The 21,282-nt window shown below is 44.6% G+C and overlaps 1 protein-coding gene across 1 annotated transcript in view; it reads left to right on the top strand.

The window, feature by feature from the left end:
• Positions 1-9,726, top strand: part of ass1 (argininosuccinate synthase 1) — a 30,577-nt gene extending 20,851 nt beyond the window's left edge. Inside the window, exons 12-15 of the mRNA XM_071363877.1 lie at positions 2,676-2,807; positions 3,950-4,106; positions 9,291-9,356; positions 9,497-9,726. Of these exons, the coding sequence (XP_071219978.1) occupies positions 2,676-2,807; positions 3,950-4,106; positions 9,291-9,356; positions 9,497-9,545 (404 nt within the window). The 3' untranslated portion in view covers positions 9,546-9,726. The remainder of the gene's footprint in view (positions 1-2,675; positions 2,808-3,949; positions 4,107-9,290; positions 9,357-9,496) is intronic.
• The last annotated feature ends 11,556 nt before the right edge of the window (positions 9,727-21,282 follow it).

The following is a 21,282-nucleotide window of genomic DNA, read 5'->3' as shown; positions in this document are numbered from 1 at the left end:
AGAGAAGAGCTCCTGAGAGAATAAAGATGAATTGAGAGAAAAAAATGTATACTGTATCAATAGCTTTGGTTAAAATGTACTTCCCTTTTATAGAGATTTTAGATTTATAGATAAGCTAGCACAAAGACATACAGTACTTACTCCACCATAAGTGCCAACACTTCCATGTCCTATCCATTTGTAAAGCTTCCTGTCACATCTAGTGCTTTCAGGCAATTGCAGTCATTTTATGTCAGTGCTAAAAGGGAACACTTGCTATTCCACTTGCATAAAAGTGTTGTGGAGGAAAAGCAAGACCATGAACAAACACAGCATTATGTGCCTCTCTTTCCTTTCAGAGGAAATGTTTTTCTCTGGTTCACCTGTAAACTGAGGGTCTGATGTGACCCACATTCACTTTCACATGCAGAAAGCCTTCACATTTCTCTTTTTGCAGCCTCCCACACACAGACACACGCTGTTGTTCACACACACACACACTCCATCTCGGCAGTCGGCCACTCCTCCGCATGACTTCTAATTCCCCTCTCTCCGTCAACAGAGCTTCTCAGAAACCTCCTTATTTCTGCATGCTTAAGGGCCGTGAGGGGCCAAGATGTTTGTGGCACCGTGTCCCATGTCAGACAGCACGTCACTGACTCCTTCAGTGGCCCCGGCCTCCTGCCACACTGCATTTCTACTCCTCACAATAACCTGACCAGCAAATTGACTCGCCAACACACTCCGCCTCTGGCGTAGTGGCAGGTAGAAATTGAAAAATGGGAAGCCCACTTTTCTCCCTCTTGGCTGCACAAAAGATCAAAGCTCATCTTTTCTACAGAAATGGGAAAGGAGGAGTGTGAGGTTTGACGGCAGTGAATAACTAGTAAAGATTGTGTGTTGACGGCAGGGGGAGAAGGGGGGTTTGCACAAAAGATGCCAGGGAGGATTGACTAGTTGACAGACTGAATGTGTCATTTATTTGTATGTCTTGGGGGGGGGGTCAAGAAGGCGGGGCATGGAAATGGTTGTCAAGAATGTTGTCAGTTCTCGACAAAACATTCACTGGTGTATGTAAGTGGTGTACACCTGTCAACCCTTGTCTGAGCTCTGAACTCTCTACTGTGACGAACCATGTTGTGCTGAGGATCTGTAGAGAACGTTATGGTGATGATTAACTGGTTTGATTGATATATTATTGAAAGAAAATTGATTTGTTTTTTGGGGGGGGAATTATCTTGTTTTTCAGACATTTTGGAATATCAGACATTTTTACTTTTTCGTGTTTCAGGAATTTAGGCCTAGTTGAATTCAAGAACTACAATTCTGAAGTGTGTGCTCTGATTCTTGATCAGAGGAACATCAGGAAAGCAGGAAGCAGGCTTAATGTGTATATTTGTGCCTGCATTCGTGGGCTGTACGCCCAAGGTGGGGTTAAGCCTTAGTCTTAACCCCTCTACCCCCTCTAGCAGAATTGGCCTACATACAGAGAAACTGTTTAAAAGATTAATACCTGGAAATCACTGGTGTTTTTGTCTACCTAAGCTTAACTAAGCCACAGTTGGTTTAGCTAAGGTAAGAGAGACTTTTTGTTCATTTGTCTTTCTAATCTCTCTTTGGGGTGCTTAAAGTAAATTGGGCAGTTTGAACTGTTTTATCAGATAGTGACAGTTGAAATGCCCTCTGTTGCCTTGTTTTAGTGGCTCAAATTGCCCCTTTTTGACGTTTAGATGATCAGCCAAATCCTGTTTTGGGCAGCCAGTGCTTTGTAAGTGCTTCTCAATTTTCAGATTATGTTTTGGTCCCCCCCTCACCTTCATGTAGGCTCCATCTAAGACAAGAATTGTATCGGTGCCCCTTCTAACAGTGAATTGAAGTCCCAACACAAGGCGCCCATCCGCAGAGTTTAACCCCAACGACTGAATGGAAAGGATAGGAATATCCTGTTAAATGCTGCCCACACGCAACCATAGTCAATTAAACAGAGATTCCCAGTGGTTTAGCGTATTAGAATGGCATTATTTGAATAGAGAAACGCGATCTCTCCTCTGGTCTCTTTCGGCCTTCTCTTTTCTTTTCGACCTCATAAGACAGACAGCTGAGTGACAGCTTCATTTCTCCTGTCATCCCCCCCCCCTCTGTCTTCTCCCTCCGTTCCCCTCAACAGTGCAGTGGGGGTAAATTGCAGGGTCGGGAGAGCCTGGGGCCTAGCTCAGGGCTGGCGGGGGCCTCCTACCCTGTCATTTGCCCGCGACAGGCTCATTCTGACTGGGTTGATATACTGTGGTGCTGGCCTGTCCGTCAGCCACAGTAGTGGAGGAGGAGGAGGAGGGTGAAGATGGCTGGTGCCTAATAGAGCTGTCTGAGTTGAGTTGGTCCTGGAAGGAAGTACAATGAGGTTGTCATGGACACAGGACCACCAGGGACCTCTTCTGATCAATTTAAATTCTATTGGTCGCATACACATATTTAGCAGATGTTATTGTGGCTGTAGCTAAATGCTTGTGTTCCTAGCTCCAACAGTGCAGTAAAATCTAACAATTCACAACCATACACGCATCTAAAAGTAAGAATGGAATATTTTGTTTGGGGGGGGGCAACTTCAGACTATTTTGAAATGCAACGCAACCTATGTGCTTAATTTGTCTCTCCACCTTTCGTTCCGCACCTAGTTGTGTGTTTCTGTGCTCCCCCAGGTATCTATGAGACCCCAGGAGGCACCATCCTGTACCACGCTCACCTGGACATAGAGACCTTCACCATGGACCGAGAGGTCAGGAGGATCAAACGGGGCCTGGGGGTCAAGTTCGCCGAGATGCTCTACAACGGTACGTTTGGTGTATAATGCAAAAAAACAAACATTTAAAGTAATGCTCATACAGCATTCAGAAACGGTGCATTCACTCCATGAGGAGGTCATGGTTGTGTTCTCTCCTAGAACACACACAAAATGGTTAGCCAAAAACTATTCAGCCTCCTGATAATACATTTGATTTATATCATTTTCACTTGCTTTCAAAGCACTTTACATTGATGATAAAATTATGCAAAATACTTTACACCGACCTGGGTGATAAATTGTGCATGGCACACGACAGCCATTTTGTGCCAGAACACCTCAGACAGTGGCAATCACGGTGATTGACAGGTGAGGAGTGACTATGTTACTTCTGCCTCTCATAGAGGTAATGTGTGACTGAATGACTGGGGCCTAGGCCTCCTGTCCGCCTGGCTCAGGTGTCCTAATCCCCCCCGGCCGGCCTTCCTTCATCCCTATAATAGGATCACAGCCGTTAGAGACTGATTACTGAGCCACTGCAATTTAAACCCTCATGAGAGGAGGGAGCTGGCCAGGCAGGCAGAGAGACCAGGGAGAGAGAGCGAGACACCAAGGTACAGGCGCTAGCTAGGTCCTTCTAGGAGGGGGGCAGAGATTAAACTCATTATGGTCTTAAAGCGTGAAATACCACTGTCTCTGCCTGGCCCACTGCATGGGCTAAAGCCACAGGGGATTCCCTGAACAGAACACAGTATGGAGAGAGAGAGAGAAAGAGGACAGCTGTGGCTTGATCCATCCACTCAGCCCTGGCCTGACTGTGTGATACTCACACCAGTGCAGATTCAGTGGAAAGGGACTGGGTGAGAGGATTGTTCTTGGGATTGGGAGGTGGAAGGGCATGGAAGAGGGAGAGAGCCACCCCATGGAGATGGGCGTCGTTTCTCTCTATCCCCCCCAGTCCAGCTGTCCCTCAGACCGACAGAGCAGGTCACCTGGGTGAGGCAGGAGAGGGGGGAAAGGGTCTGAGCCTCACCTGGAGCGATGGGACGAGCGCTCGCATGAGGAGTGTGATTGGAGGAGGATGTGGTGGGGGGGGTCATATGTGCACAATTGAACCACACTTCTAATGGAGGCTGAAGGATGATTTCCATTATAGTAGTATGTATACATCCAGTTCCTTGTTGTCCCCAGGTTTCTGGTATAGTCCGGAGTGTGAGTTTGTGCGCCACTGCATAGACAAGTCCCAGGAGAGCGTGGAGGGCAAGGTGCAGCTGTCTGTTTTCAAAGGCCAGGTCTACATCCTGGGCCGTGAGTCGCCCAAATCCCTCTACAACGAGGAACTGGTCAGGTAAGGACCTATAGCATTGTGTGCATGTGACTAATCTCTGGGTACAGTATAATCAGTTCACTGCATATATGCAGTATCCCCATTGTTTGCTCAGGTCACTTCATTCTCCACTGACCCCACACCAACAATAAATGGACACTGGCTCCAAAGACATCAGTGTGCGGAGCAGGGGTGTCAAGCTCAATTCCTGGAGGGCTTTCTCCCCCTTGGCCTCTTCGCTGTGGAACAGTGAGTCCATTCAGACACCTAACCCCCAATGCCCCCTGGGCTGGCTCAGTGCTGACCAAAGCAAAGCCTCCATATGCCCCCTTCCATCTACCCTCCACCGCTAATGGCATTTCCAGCCAAAGGAGAGGAGAGCGCTGCTTTTAGGGCCAAAGCACAGGTTTCGTGCTAGTTAAGCAGGGGGAGCTGTGCAACTGAGAGCTCAACCTTGCTCTCTTTCACACACACTCCTGTTGGTGACTGAGTGTTGGGTTGCACTGGAGGAGAAGTTCTTAGGGGCACTATTCTGAGGTAACAGATGTGCTGAGTGTCCTGTGAAGGATCCCATTGTGGTGCAAAGTCCACTTATACCACCTGAAGAACAGCCCTACACACACACACTCCATTTCACTCTCCAAACCCATGCTTAACTGTAAGACCCTGGTGGACAGCTAGCTGCGTCTCCTCAGTAAACAGTGTCATTAACACAGTGGTATAGCATCGCACACACGCTGCATTGATCTGGGACAAATGTCAAAAGGTTTCCTGCTAGGTGTTTGGCAGTCAATTAGACCACATGGTTTTTCCTATGTATTCACCTTCTGGAAACCTGCTTCCACAGCCATTCAACACCTCATTGACAGCACTCATAAGATGGTAGGTAGGGAGCCTTGTTTTGAGAGTTGGTGGTGGTCTTGCCTTTCTTTCTCTCCACGGAATCTTTTTTTCTCCTGCCGTTCTTTGATTTCCTCCAGCACGGTGTGTCTGAAGAATGAGTGCAGGTCTTAGATTAGCAGCTGGGGCTCCGTGGAGGAGGAGCGGAGGGTGTCAGCGCTGCAGGTAAAAACTACTGTAATTAGGCCCTATTCCCACTACGAGATATGAAGGCGAGTATAAGGGGACGGGGTGGCGAAAAGATAATTCTACTTTTCAATTCACATTACATCCTTGCCTAACCTTTTGTTGTGGCTGGCAATGCGACATTCTTGGTCCGCAGCTCAAATTGACCGTAAATATCACAGTAGCCAGTAAACACAAAATATTCAGCAATAACCAGGTTTCTATCCAGCCTTTTTATGCGAATAAAGTACATGTCGGATAAAAAAAAAAATCACAACAGGCCTAATGGAAAAACCAATTTGTCGGTAAACTTTCCAAATGTCGACAAAACAAAATACGCTTAACAAGGTGGGCTATTTTTGTCGGTAAAATTAATTATGCGAGAAATGGAGGTGGAAACGCTTTTATACTCAAATATTTATATTATAACCATATCGAAGTAAACTTGGAGTCATGCAATGACTCGTTGTGTGGTCCACGTATACAGTTTGAGGCTACAGGTGAAATAAGTTATGATGAACTTCACAGGGTGATGAGCTTGATGCAACTTTCCAATAAATATTGAGGGTCTTATTCTGGTGACATGATGATCGATGCTTGGCTACCATTTAACAAATAAACAATCTCGCTGTCCATAATATTCTCATCATGTAGGCTATACCCTCACTGTATCTGGAGCTGTTGGCTAGAGCGCAAGTGCCGATACCAGAATGGGCACATTCACTATAAAACACACATTTTGTTTGTGACAAGACCATCAGCAGAGTTGAAAATGCGATGGAAACCCATTTAACTTGTACTTTTTAATTGGGTACATGGGAATTTAACCAAGTTATTTTTATGTGCACTACATCATCACGCAAAGCCTTTATCCACAACAAGTCCATTTGATGGAATCACGTTTCTGGTGGGGACATGCGCATATTGTTTTTATGCTGATTTTAGAATATTCTTATGGAAATCTGTCGCCAATTGGATGGAAACTTCGCTTTTATTGAATAGTACAACAGCCACATTGCACTCTTGGATAGTACAACAGCCACATTGCACTCTTGGATAGTACAACAGCCACATTGCACTCTTGGATAGTACAACAGCCACATTGCACTCTTGGATAGTACAACAGCCACATTGCACTCTTGGATAGTACAACAGCCACATTGCACTCTTGGATAGTACAACAGCCACATTGCACTCTTGGATAGTACAACAGCCACATTGCACTCTTGGATAGTACAACAGCCACATTGCACTCTTGGATAGTACAACAGCCACATTGCACTCTTGGATAGTACAACAGCCACATTGCACTCTTGGATAGTACAACAATTCATAAGCATGTATGTGCATTGTGCAGACAATGAAAGGTTTATTTTCTTGTCTGTTTGCTACACTCATTACATTTTGATTTATAGCATGCCTTCATCAAGTAACGTTAGCCCATCAAAAAGGAACGATTAACCTTCTCATATGAATATAAAAGTACAGTAGGCATACCTTAAAACAAACCAGCCTTAATTTTTTTCAATATCATGTGAATCATTAAATGTGGTAAAAACTCATTGCTACTGAAAACATGGGCATAGGTGAATAGACCTAGATGAGCTGTTTTGTATGGAAGCCCATACCTGCCACCAACAAAATGTAATGAAATAAAATGGCTGATTGGTCAACGTGTGCAATTAGTCTGTGCTTCAGTCTGATCAACTGTGGGCTACTGATGACAACCACAGCTGCAAGTAGCCTAGAGAATCCTACTGATAACAACCACAGCTGCAAGTAGCCTAGAGAATCCTACTGATAACAACCACAGCTGCAAGTAGCCTAGAGAATCCTACTGATAACAACCACAGCTGCAAGTAGCCTAGAGAATCCTACTGATAACAACCACAGCTGCAAGTAGCCTAGAGAATCCTACTGATAACAACCACAGCTGCAAGTAGCCTAGAGAATCCTACTGATGACAATCGCAGCTGCAGGTAGCCTAGAGAATCCTACTGATGACAATCACAGCTGCAGGTAGCCTAGAGAATCCTACTGATGACAACCACAGCTGCAGGTAGCCTAGAGAATCCTACTGATGACAATCACAGCTGCAGGTAGCCTAGAGAATCCTACTGATGACAACCACAGCTGCAGGTAGCCTAGAGAATCCTACTGATGACAACCACAGCTGCAGGTAGCCTAGAGAATCCTACTGATGACAATCACAGCTGCAGGTAGCCTAGAGAATCCTACTGATGACAACCACAGCTGCAGGTAGCCTAGAGAATCCTACTGATGACAACCACAGCTGCAGGTAGCCTAGAGAATCCTACTGATGACAACCACAGCTGCAGGTAGCCTAGAGAATCCTACTGATGACATCCACAGCTGCAGGTAGCCTAGAGAATCCTACTGATGACAACCACAGCTGCAGGTAGCCTAGAGAATCCTACTGATGACAATCACAGCTGCAGGTAGCCTAGAGAATCCTACTGATGACATCCACAGCTGCAGGTAGCCTAGAGAATCCTACTGATGACAACCACAGCTGCAGGTAGCCTAGAGAATCCTACTGATGACAATCACAGCTGCAGGTAGCCTAGAGAATCCTACTGATAACAACCACAGCTGCAGGTAGCCTAGAGAATCCTACTGATGACAATCACAGCTGCAGGTAGCCTAGAGAATCCTACTGATGACATCCACAGCTGCAGGTAGCCTAGAGAATCCTACTGATGACAACCACAGCTGCAGGTAGCCTAGAGAATCCTATGCTCGTTGATTCCATGTGGGCCAGGGGAAATGTAACGGTGTGTTTTTATAGCCTAAAGTAGGCCTGTTTATTTGTGTTTGAGAAAATGTGATCAAATTTGGTTTCTAGTCACACTTCGGGCGGCTACGCTAACTAGGTATTTTTAGTGGAATGAACCAACACAATAGTGATGACATGCTGTTTGAGTGTCTTTAATTCCAGATGCGAAAGCCTACATGATGCAACCCTGCATACAGCAAGCTCAGACTAGTATGTTTTTGTAAATGGTTTTAATTCTCCCTAGGGCCAGGAGTCTTTCCAGTTTTATTTTAAACCACATGACCGGATTAGAAAAACTATCTGGTCCCATCATAGCCCATATAAAACTGTTTTTTACAGCTGATTTATTGCTATGTCATACACCACAACTTGGGTCCGAAGTTGGTTAGGTTAGCCTACTACCAGGTCAGGGAAAACTCTGGGCCCCAGGAAAACAAGCCCCCCCCCCCCCCCCCCACCACCACCACCACCACTCTGGGACCTGTGGTGCCACCTCTGAAATCACCCAATGTTACAAATGAAACAACACATCCTATGTGTATGATCTACCTTTGACATGTTTTTGGTAGTGGGATGGTCTTCCATGTTGTACATGCCTCGGTGCAGCCGGCAGCTCCAATTTCCAAATGTAACGGGTTGTTACTGCAATTTCAGGTAAAAACGCAGTATAACAAGTCTCAAATATAAGGAAAATGTCTATACAGTTCAGCTGTTTAAAAAACATTCCTCTGCTATTACCTTTTATACTGTAGGAATGTTGGCTCAGGGAGACAATTGTTTCCACTGCCCTGCTTCAACTGTGTCGTGTACTACCTTCGGAGGGTAGCGAGGCTCTAACATAGAGGAACATACTCTCCCCTCTCCGACACACACACACCTTACAAATACACACACCGAGGAGGAGAAGGGAACGAGCCACAAGAGGCCTATATAATAGATGTTCACTGGCACAATTTTTACATCACGGGAGTTGCTTACAAAAAGGATGTCACAGACAAAAAACCATCAGGTTATGAGGAAAGCTCATTTCCTCTGCTTAGGAGTTTGTACAAAACTGGATTGTCTACAAATGAGTTGGGTGTTTGTGCTTTTTCTCAACGTGTGGTTGTTTTTCCCCCCCTCTGAAATCGCAAACATAAAGAGCAAATGCGTTCAGAGAAAAATCTATTGACATTTTTTTGAATGATGCAATAATCTGTGGTTAATGTTATTCACTGTCCTACCTCTCCTGTGTGCTAGACGGGTGTTGGAATAACCACAGTTTAGAATGTGACTGCAAAAGCCCTTCCCCAACCACATAGGCCTACACAATAACGTGACTTATCCCTCTTCTTTCGTCCCAGTATGGACGTGCAGGGAGACTATGACCCATGTGATGCCTCTGGATTCATCAAGATCAACGCTGTCAGGTTTGTGTCCTTCATAAGCAAACTCATTTGTCCCAAAAAAGTTATATTTTCAAGAAGGCTTCTTGAAACCATATTTTTTTTACATACATTTTTTAAATGTAGATAAATGCGCTAACTAACTCTCTGTTCTCTCACTGCAGACTAAGGGAGCACCACCGTTTGCAGGGGGAACATCGCTCCAAGCACTAGGGCTAGACGGTCAGCCTTGGATCATCTTTCTCTCCCCTGTATTAGAGGGAGTCTTAAGCAGCTTTACACTTCCTAATGTTTACTCACCCCTCTTGCCTTACCGGAGTAGTTTTTTAGTTGCATATTTCATATTAGGTGTTTGTTACCGTATCTTGAAATAAAACGTATTTGGATCATTGAAGTGTATTGCTGTCACACTAAATTTTGTGCTTAAGAGGGTAAATGAAAATTCTTACATTGATTTAGTATATCTGATAGGTGTCCTTTTGGTACAGAACAGTCGTATCTGGGCACTGTTCTGTCAAGCGGTTAAGGGTATCAGGGAAGCTGTATCATGTTAACAGTATATGTAGATCAGTAGATGACGCTGTTGCCTAGTGGGAGGTTAGTTGGTTGCACTGGTGTGCTTTGGCCTTGTTGCTAGGCTAGCTGTCATCTACTGTAGTGGAAGTGATGAGGCTATTTCTGGTCTGTGACGGCACGACTGGAGTGAAAGGACAGGCCAATTGGGGGTCGACGTATATCAGGCTCAGCATGTGTGCTCTGCTCTCTTCATCCCAACTGCATATGGACAGACAGCCAGCAAGAGATGAACTTCTCTGAGGCTCCATTGACATGGATGTGCGTGTCTCAATGCAGAATCAATGTTAAATGATTTTGAATTTAAACAAACTGTTTTTAAAGTTAGTGCCCTATAGTCTTATTTTTCATTCTTCCTCTCACACTATATGATCCAAACCCTCTCCAGATCTTGGTGTGTCCCACACTGTTGAAGGGGCGATAGGTTGAATGAGGGGCCGCCCTGAGCCTGAGGTGGACCCAGGCAGGAGCCCTCCTGCTGGGCTTAATGGCCGGTGGGGGATCCCCAGGTCCTTTCAGTCCCACCAGAACCCCTCAACCCTGCTCAATTACACCGCAGGCGTCTCAGTCTGCCTGGTCAATTACCAGCAAGCCCTGGCATTTAGTAACGCGTGCATACATTCAGCAGGTCGCCTGTAATCACTGGCCTTTCGGGGGGAAATTGCTTGTGCAGAAAATGAGGGATTCAGATTAGCCAGTGAAGCTGAAGGAGAAAGGAGGGTAGTAAGACTGTCACTCTCAATCTGTGGTCTGTGGTTGGAGCTCAGTATAGCTCTGTGTAGGGGGAAGATAGTTATGACCTTTCAACTTTGTGTCTTACCCCAGGTCATTAGCCATATAAATGAAGCAGACTGACATGTGAACACTGCTAGGTGTGTGTGAGAGAGAGTGATGGAGAGCTGTGGTCTGTGGCAGCAGTCAAGGTGCCGCAGTTCAGAGCATTAACCACTAGCCTGTCCAAGGATTGGATGACATCATGAGAACGGCCTGGGCAGTGTGTACCGTGTGTGTTGCCTGTGTCTCGTGTTTCAGCGCCAGCCAGCCTCCTGCTCCGCTCTGCCCGCCCGCCTGTGGCTTCACGGCAGCCTGCGTCTCTGTCAGGTATGAAAGCGAGGACACCTGACCAAGGGAATTAATCATCCTTGACCCTGAGTCAATTACCCCTCATTACCCACTCTGTGTCAGCCTCTCCAAGGAGCAGCGCCACAATGGGACGACATGAAAGTCAACGGCGTCCCTGAATGGAGCCCTAATGGATGCTCTTCTGTCTGTCTCCGTAAGAGCAGACCTTCACTCTCTGTCACTCTCTCACTGCACACAAAGGACACCATTGTTCCCAGGTTACTGTGGCCTCTTGAGACGGATCCTCTAGTATTTTGTGACAGAGAGGGTGCACGGGTGCAGGTGATTTGTCTCTGCTGTAGTGAAAAATGTGAACAACATGGACTGTAGTCCAATTTGTAACTGCGATATCTCAAATTGTGAATTCAGTTCAAATTATACATATTTTTTTATTTCTCTCGGAATTCATCTGTACCTGCTCTAAAGTGTATAACTGAACGAGAAACAATATCTTCAATCAAGTCATCCTCATAAAGTTTTCTGTAAACTGAAGTTAATGGCAAACAATGTAACAGTAAAGGAGGGAGAGCTGGGGGTCTATTAAGCACAGAAGATGAGTCTATTCTCTAACAGAATGTCTTGGGTCATTTAATCCTAGCCTACCTGTCTGGAGGAGTCAGGGGTCCCAGGTTCACTGACCTCTGCTCTAAACGGCAGCCAGCACAAAAGAAGCTGGAACAATAACAGTCCACAGGAGGTCAATTACCTGCAATTAGAATGCAAGGCAGGTCCCATCATTATGGTGAACCTGTAACCTAAGACGACAGCCCCATAAGCTTTCTCTATTATGTCTGTAGTGCACTTCACCCTGGGACTGGGAGTGTAGACCCTGCGTCCACGGTTCCCAGCTAGACACCTGGAAGAGTGGCAGTAACGCATGAGCGCATTCCTTCCCTGTGTTCACTCCGTCTGCACTGAGGTAGTCTCTCCTGACAGATGGAAACATTAAGAGGCGGGGTCTCACATGAGCTTTGGTTCTGGGGGCAGAGTAGATTGGCACTGAGGAAGGAGCTGGATGGGTTAAATAAAATTCACAGTATGCATGTACCTTATTGCCTTCAACTCCCCTTGGTTTACAGATCAGTGCAAATGATGTGTGGGGAGGCAGACACTTTTGACTGTCGAAATGCACCCAAATAATATGCATGTAATCCTCAATGTTATGAAACCAATGTGTGACATTATCTGCATAGCATGTAGAGCAAATTAGTCCATCAATATTTTAGAATATGAAACCAATTCCACCTGGTTGGGATGGAGTGTAATGCTGCCTGATCCAGCACCAGAGGGGTTAACAACGGTCCCCAGAGGTTTCCCCAGAAAGCTAATGGGCCAGGAAAAGACAATGAGGTCATCCTCTCACTGCAGAGTGAGTCGGGGAGATTTACGACAGGCCGAGACACACCACAGATTGGTTCTGACTTACTATATACTGTTCTGTGTTAAGTGGAACCGCTGGGATTAATGGATGTAGGCATTAGGTGACTTAATCCCACTGTGATGAGATGTGAGGATGGTATAAGGTTTCACAGACAGTGACATGTGACACCGAAGATGCCTTGCCAAGTCCACCACCGTGTTCGACATATGAGTTGCAGTATGTTTAATGTGAAGCAAACCCAGGCTGTGAAAGTGTATCAGAGAAACATAACAGCCTCTCCTTTTGCAGTGCTTATTCTACAGTACTTGACTGTAGGACAACCTAGCTATCTAATATGCATGGATCCTGTGTTCACGGCGGTTGGGACAGACTTATTTCTGGTGTCAAAGGACACTGGTATGTTACTTCCTCTCCCCAAAATCTATAAACGGATGGAGGACCATTATGGTCAAAGCCTTGTCTTTGTTTGGACACAGCCAGTGATGAAATATTGATGGAAAATTATAAATATTTTGCCTCCTGCTTAATGTTGCCCATCTGAGAGGGTTAATGAGTGTTTGGGATTCCCTGTCTCCTGTTACAGCAACTAGACTTATAGGGTCTGTCCCCCTGGGGCCAGGGATAATCGATAGCCTTTTACAATGCCAGATTAATTTTTTCTTGGTCTACGAGGTCTTTGTGGCCAGGCTGAATCTTGTTCACCAAAATGCAAGATTTAAATATGTTGGAAAGTTTGGTAGATTTACAATGTGGTCACTGCACAGGAATTCTGTTGTATTTCATCATCTGCTAAATATTATCCAACATACTTTTCTAAACTTTTCATATTCACAATAGTATTTTAACAGATATGTTAGGGGCGGCAGGTAGGCTTGTGGTTAGAGTGTTGGGCCAGTAACCGAAAGGTTGCTAGATTGAATCCCCGAGCTGACAAGGTAAACATCTGTCATTCTGCCCCTGAACAAGGCAGTTAACCCACTGTTCATAGGCCATCATTGTAAATAAGAATGTGTTCTTAACTGACTTGCCTAGTTAAATTAAGGTTAAATAAATAAATGTTACCTGCTGTCTACTCCACCCCATTCATACCTCTCCATCTTTGTCACAACAGTGTTCATGTAGGGATAGATGTGAATGATGGTTTGCCCTGTGCCCCATTCAGACCAATACAAATCCATAGATGACAAATCCATGGGGTTTAAAGCTTCTCTAAGAGGGGCTTTCCTCCCCCAGCCAGTTCCATAGAGGGAGTGTGCAGCCAGGAAGTCTTCACAGATCTCACCAGGGAGAAGCAGCCAGGATCAGAGGGGTCTGGTCTCTATCCCATAACCAGCTGCCCTGTGGTCTCAGACCAGCTCCAAAACCCAACTCCCCAGGGCAGCAGTAATGTAGTATGTTTATCTCAAATCAATAGATTTATCTCCCTGGCAGTGACTACGCTCTCCAGCTCCCTCCCTGGAGTCTGCTGGTTTGTTAGCAGGCACACTCATTATGTCCTTCGATTTGTTTCTGGAAGAGGTGGTGAATGGATGAGTGGCCTATCAGGTTCAAGGTGGTGATCCTGCTTGAGTGTGAGTGTATCCCTAGGAAGGTGATTTTAATGTTTAATGGCCCTGTTTACAATGAGTATACAAAACATTGCTCTTTCCATGACATACTGACCAGGGGAAAGCTATGATCCCTTATTGATGTCACTTGTTAAATTCACTTCAATCAGTGTAGATGAAGTGGAGGCAGGTTAAAGAAGGATACTTAAGCCTTGAGACAAATGGATTGTGTATGTGTGCCATTCAGAGGGTGAATGTGCAAGAGAAAATATAAGTGCCTTTGAACGGGGTATGGTAGTAGGTGCCAGACGCCCCGGTTTGTGTGAAGAAATGCTACGCTGCTGGGTTTTTCATGCTCAACAGTTATTTGCATGTATCAAGAATGGTCCATCACCCAAAGGACATCCAGCCAACTTGACACAAATGTGGGAAACATTGGAATCAACATGAGCCAGCATCCATTCGACACCTTGTAGAGTCATGCCCCAACGAATTGAGGCTGTTCTGAGGGCAATAGGGGGTGGAACTCAATATTAGGAAGATGTTCAGAATGTTTGCTCAGTGTACTGTATATGTGCATGTGGTGTATTATTTTCATTTCCATGTAACATTCATTTTCGTTGTTGTGGAAACAGACATACACATTAACCAAGGTTGTGAACTGTGAGCCTGATTAACCAGGGTTGTAAACTGAGAGCCTGAAGGGAAACGTCTGTTGCTTTTAAAGAATAAAGACTATTCTGTTTACTATTCCTGCTGATGTGTGTTCATTTCTGTCTGGGTGGCTTTGAATGGCTGGAAGCACTGTGGGCTCCTGTCATTGAAAGGATACACTCTAGCTAGACTCTGACTTATGCAGTGATGACAGGCGAAGCTTTAGCTGCTGGAAAAACAGCAGCCAAACACTGTCAGTTCACGGCGAATAGAGCTCACACACAAGCCCATTTAGCTATTATTTCCTCTCAGTCGCAGATAGACACACAATAAAGTGAACATTTTCAGAGGAAAGAGCTGGGGAAAGAAGAGGAGTAGGACAGGTGGGGCAGGAAAGATTGGTGGAGGGAAGAGGAGGGGTTGATTGGTGGCAGGGCGGGGTCATGCTGTCCAAGAGGAGAGAGAGAAATAGTGGAAAACATCCATCATTTTCACCACAGGATCCAATGTAATTGAGTCATTTAAAATACAGATACAGAGCTGAATCAAAGCAAAGTGGCTGGGGGTTGGAGGCTGAGAAGACAAGGGGGGAAATAAGGAGGTAAACGTGTACATTTCCTGTCATTGGAGAACGACTGTTTTCAAATATTCACCTGTCAATATTTTTTTTTTGAATTGCAGGATTTTTTATTTTAAGGTACTCCTTCTCCAGCCATCATACAGTTTCATTTCATTTCTCTGTTCCTTTTCACATCAAAGTGATACTTACTGATCAGATACCTTTTTCTCCTGCCTGATCTCCTTTTTCATTTCCTATTGTCTGTAGTTTTCTTACAATTACACTACACGGGTACTGAAAATGATCTTTCCCTTTACTTCCTTTTGAAGTTGCATTTTATTAAACTTTTTGGGGGGGATATTTCCTCTCTCCATAGACAATGATTTGTATTTGAAGGAAAACTGAAAGCTGGACAGAGAGAGATACCGAAGAGGGTTCTCAATGAAACAATATCCCTGTATGTATCCTGCCTTCAGAATTCCACATACATGCTGAGAGATACATGCTGAGAGATACTGCAATTATAGTTCTATGGCCCCTTCTTCTGGGGGAGAGGGTGAAATACTCAGAGGCAACTGGGATAAGTGTGCGAGTGTTTGTGTTTAACCTTTCTATTTCCCAATAATCCCCAGAGAGGTACTGTTTTCATAATCCTGCATTTTCTGAGATGTTGACATTTCAAAATGGTGTTAAAGTAGCTTCTTATTTATAGCTTCTGTCCAAATATGTTTCTTTTTCCAAAGTGATTACTGAACAAGCCCAACATCTGGATATTTCATGGTTCTGGGGTCATCTATAATGTAGCTCAATCAAAGCATTTAAACTCAGCAAAAAAAGAAACGTCTCTCTCAGGACCCTGTCTTTCAAAGATAATTCGTAAAAATCCAAATAACTTCACAGATCTTCATTGTAAAGGGTTTAAACACTGTTTCCCATGCTTGTTCAATAACCCATAAACAATTAATGAACATGCACCTGTGGAACGGTCATTAAGACACTAACAGTTTACAGACGGTAGGCAATTAAGGTCACAGTTATGAAAACTTAGGACACCAGAGGCCTTTCTACTGACTCTGAAAAACACCAAAAGAAAGATGCCCAGGGTCCCTGCTCATCTGCGTGAACATGCCTTAGGCATGCTGCAAGGAGGCATGAGGACTGCAGATGTGGCCAGGGCAATAAATTGCAATATCTGTACAGTGAGACGCCAAAGACAGCGCTACATGGAGACAGGATGAACAGCTGATCGTCCTCGCAGTGGCAGACCACGTGTAACACCTGCACAGGATCAGTACATCCGAACGTCACACCTGCGGGACAGGTACAGGATGGCAACAACTGCCCGAGTTACACCAGGAACGCACAATCCCTCCATCAGTGCGTAGACTGTCCGCAATAGGCTGAGAGAGGCTGGACTGAGGGCTTGTAGTCCTGTTGTAAGGCAGGTCCTCACCAGACATCACCGGCAACGTCGCCTATGGGCACAAACCCACCGTCGCTGGACCAGACAGGACTGGCAAAAAGTGCTCTTCACTGACGAGTCGCGGTTTTGTCTCACCAGGGGTGATGGTCAGATTCGCGTTTATTGTCGAAGGAATGAGCGTTACACCGAGGCCTGTACTCAGGAGCGGAATCGATTTTGAGGTGGAGGGTCCGTCATGGTCTGTGGTGGTGTGTCACAGCATCATCAGACTGAGCTTGTTGTCATTGCAGGCAATCTCGACGCTGTGCATTACAGGGAGGACATCCTCCTCCCTCATGTGGTACCCTTCCTGCAGGCTCATCCTGACATGACCCTCCAGCATGACAATGCCACCAGCCATACTGCTTGTTCTGTGCGTGATTTCCTGCTAAACAGGAATGTCTGTTCTGCCATGGCCAGCGAAGAGCCCGGATCTCAATCCCATTGAGCACGTCTCGGACCTGTTGGATCGGAGGGTGAGGGCTAGGGCCATTCCCCACAGATATGTCCGGGAACTTGCAGGTGCCTTGGTGGAAGAGTGGGGTAACATCTCACAGCAAGAACTGGCAAATCTGGTGCAGTCCATGAGGAGGAGATGCACTGCAGTACTTAATGTAGCTGGTGGCCACACCAGATACTGACTTTTGATTTTGACCCCCCCTTTGTTCAGGGACACATTATTCCATTTCTGTTAGTCACATGTCTGTGGATCTTGTTCAGTTCATGTCTCAGTTGTTGAATCTTGTTATGTTCATACAAATATTTACACGTTAAGTTTGTTGAAAATAAAAACGCAGTTGACAGTGAGAGGACGTTTCTTTTTTTGCTGAGTTTAGTATGTCTGTCATTTAATGAGTGACAGTGTCAATGTTCAAAGTTTTGGCCATCTGTTGTCCTCTGACCATCTGTGCTCAGTTACTCATATACCACCGATATCATAGCTCGTAAGCAACCAATATGTTTTGTATCGTCTGTTGATAAAACACAGAGAAAGGTGCACATCCTCACTCATATCAACAAGTGCATTTTAAAAAGAAAATTAGCAGTCATATGTATGCTTGTATGCTTTTTTCACAACTGCATGAATGTGTAAGCTTAGCAGTACTGTACTTCACTCGAAACCAGTTCAAACACCTGGGTTGCGTTTAGACAGGCAGCCCAATTCTGATATTTTTCCACTAATTGGTCTATTGACCAATCACATCAGATCTTTTTCAGAGCTCATCCGATTGGTTAAAAGATCAATGAATGAAAAAAATATCAGAATTGGGCTGCCTGTCTAAATGCAGTCATAGAGATTGACAATTGCATGTGTGCATTTATTCCCCCTAACCCATTTATACTGTGATAGATCTACGTCACAAGCCTGAAGCAAGTGGAACATTCAGAGGAAAGTCATGTTTTTGTCATTTGGAAGGAATCCCACAGGTTGGTTATTCTTCAGCATGTTGTTGTAAAGCTTAGCTCTTACCACAGACACACAGTGAGAAAGTCTGTACATTTCCCCACAGACGACCCAGGAGACAAGAGACCCTTCTCAACAATAATGGAGAGGAGAGGGAGCAACATGACACTTGATCAGCCTCATATGGTAACCACACTCTGCACACCCCACCATCCCCTCCATTCTCATGAAAGTTCCCACTGTTGACTGGCAGGACTCCAGAGGCCCACCACACCTGCTTTGGCTATCCTTGTTCTCCTGTACCGCTGGGAGAGAGACTGGGGGCTGCAGGCGGCCGAATCTCTAATGGTTCTGTGTGAATTTTACTTCCATTCCTACCCATCCCTGAGTCTGAATACATTGCCGAGCACATGGTAGCAATAGCGGCGCAAGATTATACTTCACAAAAATGTGAGATCTTAATTTAGTGGTGTCAGTCTGGCTATGGTAATGGGAACCCCTACTTCTCAGCCACTTAATTTCTTCTCTTTTTTTGGGATGTGATAAATTGCATGAGGCTGAGTAGGCAGGAAAATTGATATCTCTGTGTCCGTAAGAGGCAGCAGACCAAGGGAATGTAAATCTCCTTGTCTCACAGGCCACCCTAATCAGTCATGTCCAAGCACCCCCCAACATTGACACACATGTTTATATCCTACACATACTGTACACTGAGTATACAAAACATTAAGAATACCTGCTCTTTCCATGACAGACTGACCATCTGAATCCAGGTGAAAGCTATGATCCCTTATTGATGTCACTTGTTAAATCCACTTCAATCAGTGTAGATGAAGGGGAGACGACAGGTTAAAGGAGGATTTTTAAATATTGAGACATGGATTGTGTATGTGTGCCATTGAGAGGGTGAATGGGCAAGACAAAATATTTAAGTGCCTTTGAACGGGGTATGGTAGTAGTAGGTGCCAGGCTCACCAGTTTGTGTCAAGAACTGCAACACTGCTGGGTTTTTTATGCTCAACAGTTTCCCATGTGTATCAAGAATGGTCCACCACCCAAAGGACATCCAGCCAACTTGACACAACTGTTAGGAAGCACTGGAGTCAACATGGGCCAGCATCCCCAAGGAACACGTTCAACACCTTGTTGAGTCCATACCCTGATGAATTGAGGCTGTTCTGTGGGCAGAAGGGGGTGCAACTCAATATTAGGAAGGTGTTCCTAATGTTTGGTGTACGTACAGAGAACACATTGTTTGCATTTTCAGGGGAAATGTAAAGCACTGCATTCCTTGGACAATAAAAAAAATATGCTACTCAAACAAATGTGCTTTCATTATACATTCAGTTTGTCTCCAAATTAATTTTGGAGTGAGGCCTACTTGCATCTTGTAGCATTGGGATTGGATGGAATTTAAGGAACATGAGCTGTTTTGCATAAACATCTATACATTTGAGGCAATTTTACTTGCCTCTCTCCAAAGTGCTGGAGTCTGCCAGATGTGTAACGATAGATGTTTCCACATGTGCAAGGAGAAAGTGAGAAGAAAAATCAATATTCCTCAATTTTCATCTCTCTGTAGGCTTACATGTCAACTGTTTTGGGTCCAACCAGATTGGTTACACGATGGTCTCCCCCCATATTACACAATAAAACACGTCTTTACTCATAAGGAATAGGCCTGCATGCAAAAACAGACACATTTAGCCAACTGTGGAGACAATTGTAACACACAAAAAAACATTTTAAAACCAATTGCCTTGTAGACCATTATCTGAGTAGGCTACATTTAGTGTTTAACAAAGGAGGTCACACAAATAGTAACAGAAGAAAATTAACATAAAACTGCAAATTTGTTTGAAAATGTTTTGCCAGTTATATAAATCCTGTGACCTGGTCAAATTCAAGACCATACGCACTGTTAGCTCAGTGACAAGGGCGATGTGAGGAAGTGGTAATTTTTTTTAACCTGGAAACAATTCATATTTATTTAGCCAAACATCGGTAAAACAGTGTTGTGCTACTGCATACTAAGTGGGCAAGTTTAAAAATACACATCAGCTTGTACTTATTTTTATACAAAAACATTCCTAAAGAGTATTCCAAAACATATAAACACATTCACACCTAATGCCTCATGTAATCAAACATTTTCATATTGATCAACATGCTGCTCGTGCTTTAAAAATCAAAAGGTTACGTACAGTTGAAGTCGAAAGTTTACATACATTTAAACTCAGTTTCACAATTCCTGACATTTAATCCTAGTAAAAAATCCTCGTCTTAGGTCAGTTAGAATCACCACTTAAATTATAAGAATGTGAAATGTCAGAATAATAGTAGAGAATGATTTACTTCAGCTTTTGTCTTTCATCACATTCCCAGTGGGTCAGAAGTTTACATACATTCAACTAGTATTTGGTAGCATTGCCTTTAAATTCTTTAACTTGGGTCAAACGTTTCGGGTAGCCTTCCACACGCTTCCCACAATAAGTTGGGTACATTTTGGCCCATTCCTCCTGACAGAGCTGGTGTAACTGAGTCAGGTTTGTAGGCATCCTTGCTTGCACATGCTTTTACAGTTCTGCACACAACTTTTCTATAGGATTGAGGTCAGGGCTTTGTGATTGCCACTCCAATACCTTGACTTTGTTGTGCTTAAGTCATTTTGCCACAACTTTGGAAGTATGCTTGGGGTCATTGTCCATTTGGAAGACCCATTTGTGACAAAGCTTTAACTTCCTGACTGATGTCTTGATATGTTGCGTCAATATAGCCACATAATTTTCCTTACTCATGCCATCTATTTTGTGAAGTGCACCAGTCCCTCCTGCAGCAAAGCAGCCCCACAACATGATGCTGCCACCCCCGTGCTTCACGGTTGAGATGGTGTTCTTCGGCTTGCAAGCGTCCCCTTTTTTCCTCCAAACATAACGATGGTCATTATGGCCAAACGGTTCTATTTTTGTTTCATCAGACCAGAGGACATTTCTCCATAAAGTACGATCTTTGTCCCCATGTGCAGTTGCAAACCGTAGTCTGGCTTTTTTATGGCGGTTTTGGAGCAGTGGCTTCTTCCTTGCTGAGCGGCCTTTCAGGTTATGTCGATATAGGACTCGTTTTACTATGGATATAGATACTTTTGTACCTGTTTCCTCCAGCATCTTCACAACGTGCTTTGCCGTTGTTCTGGGATTGATTTGCACTTGTCGCACCAAAGTACGTTTGTCTCTAGGAGACAGAACGC

The sequence above is a fragment of the Salvelinus alpinus genome, chromosome 24 (assembly GCF_045679555.1).
Source record: "Salvelinus alpinus chromosome 24, SLU_Salpinus.1, whole genome shotgun sequence".
NCBI classification, from domain to species: domain Eukaryota; kingdom Metazoa; phylum Chordata; class Actinopteri; order Salmoniformes; family Salmonidae; genus Salvelinus; species Salvelinus alpinus.
The sequence above is the reverse complement of the archived record's forward strand: the minus strand, read 5'-3'. Positions and strand labels throughout refer to the sequence as shown.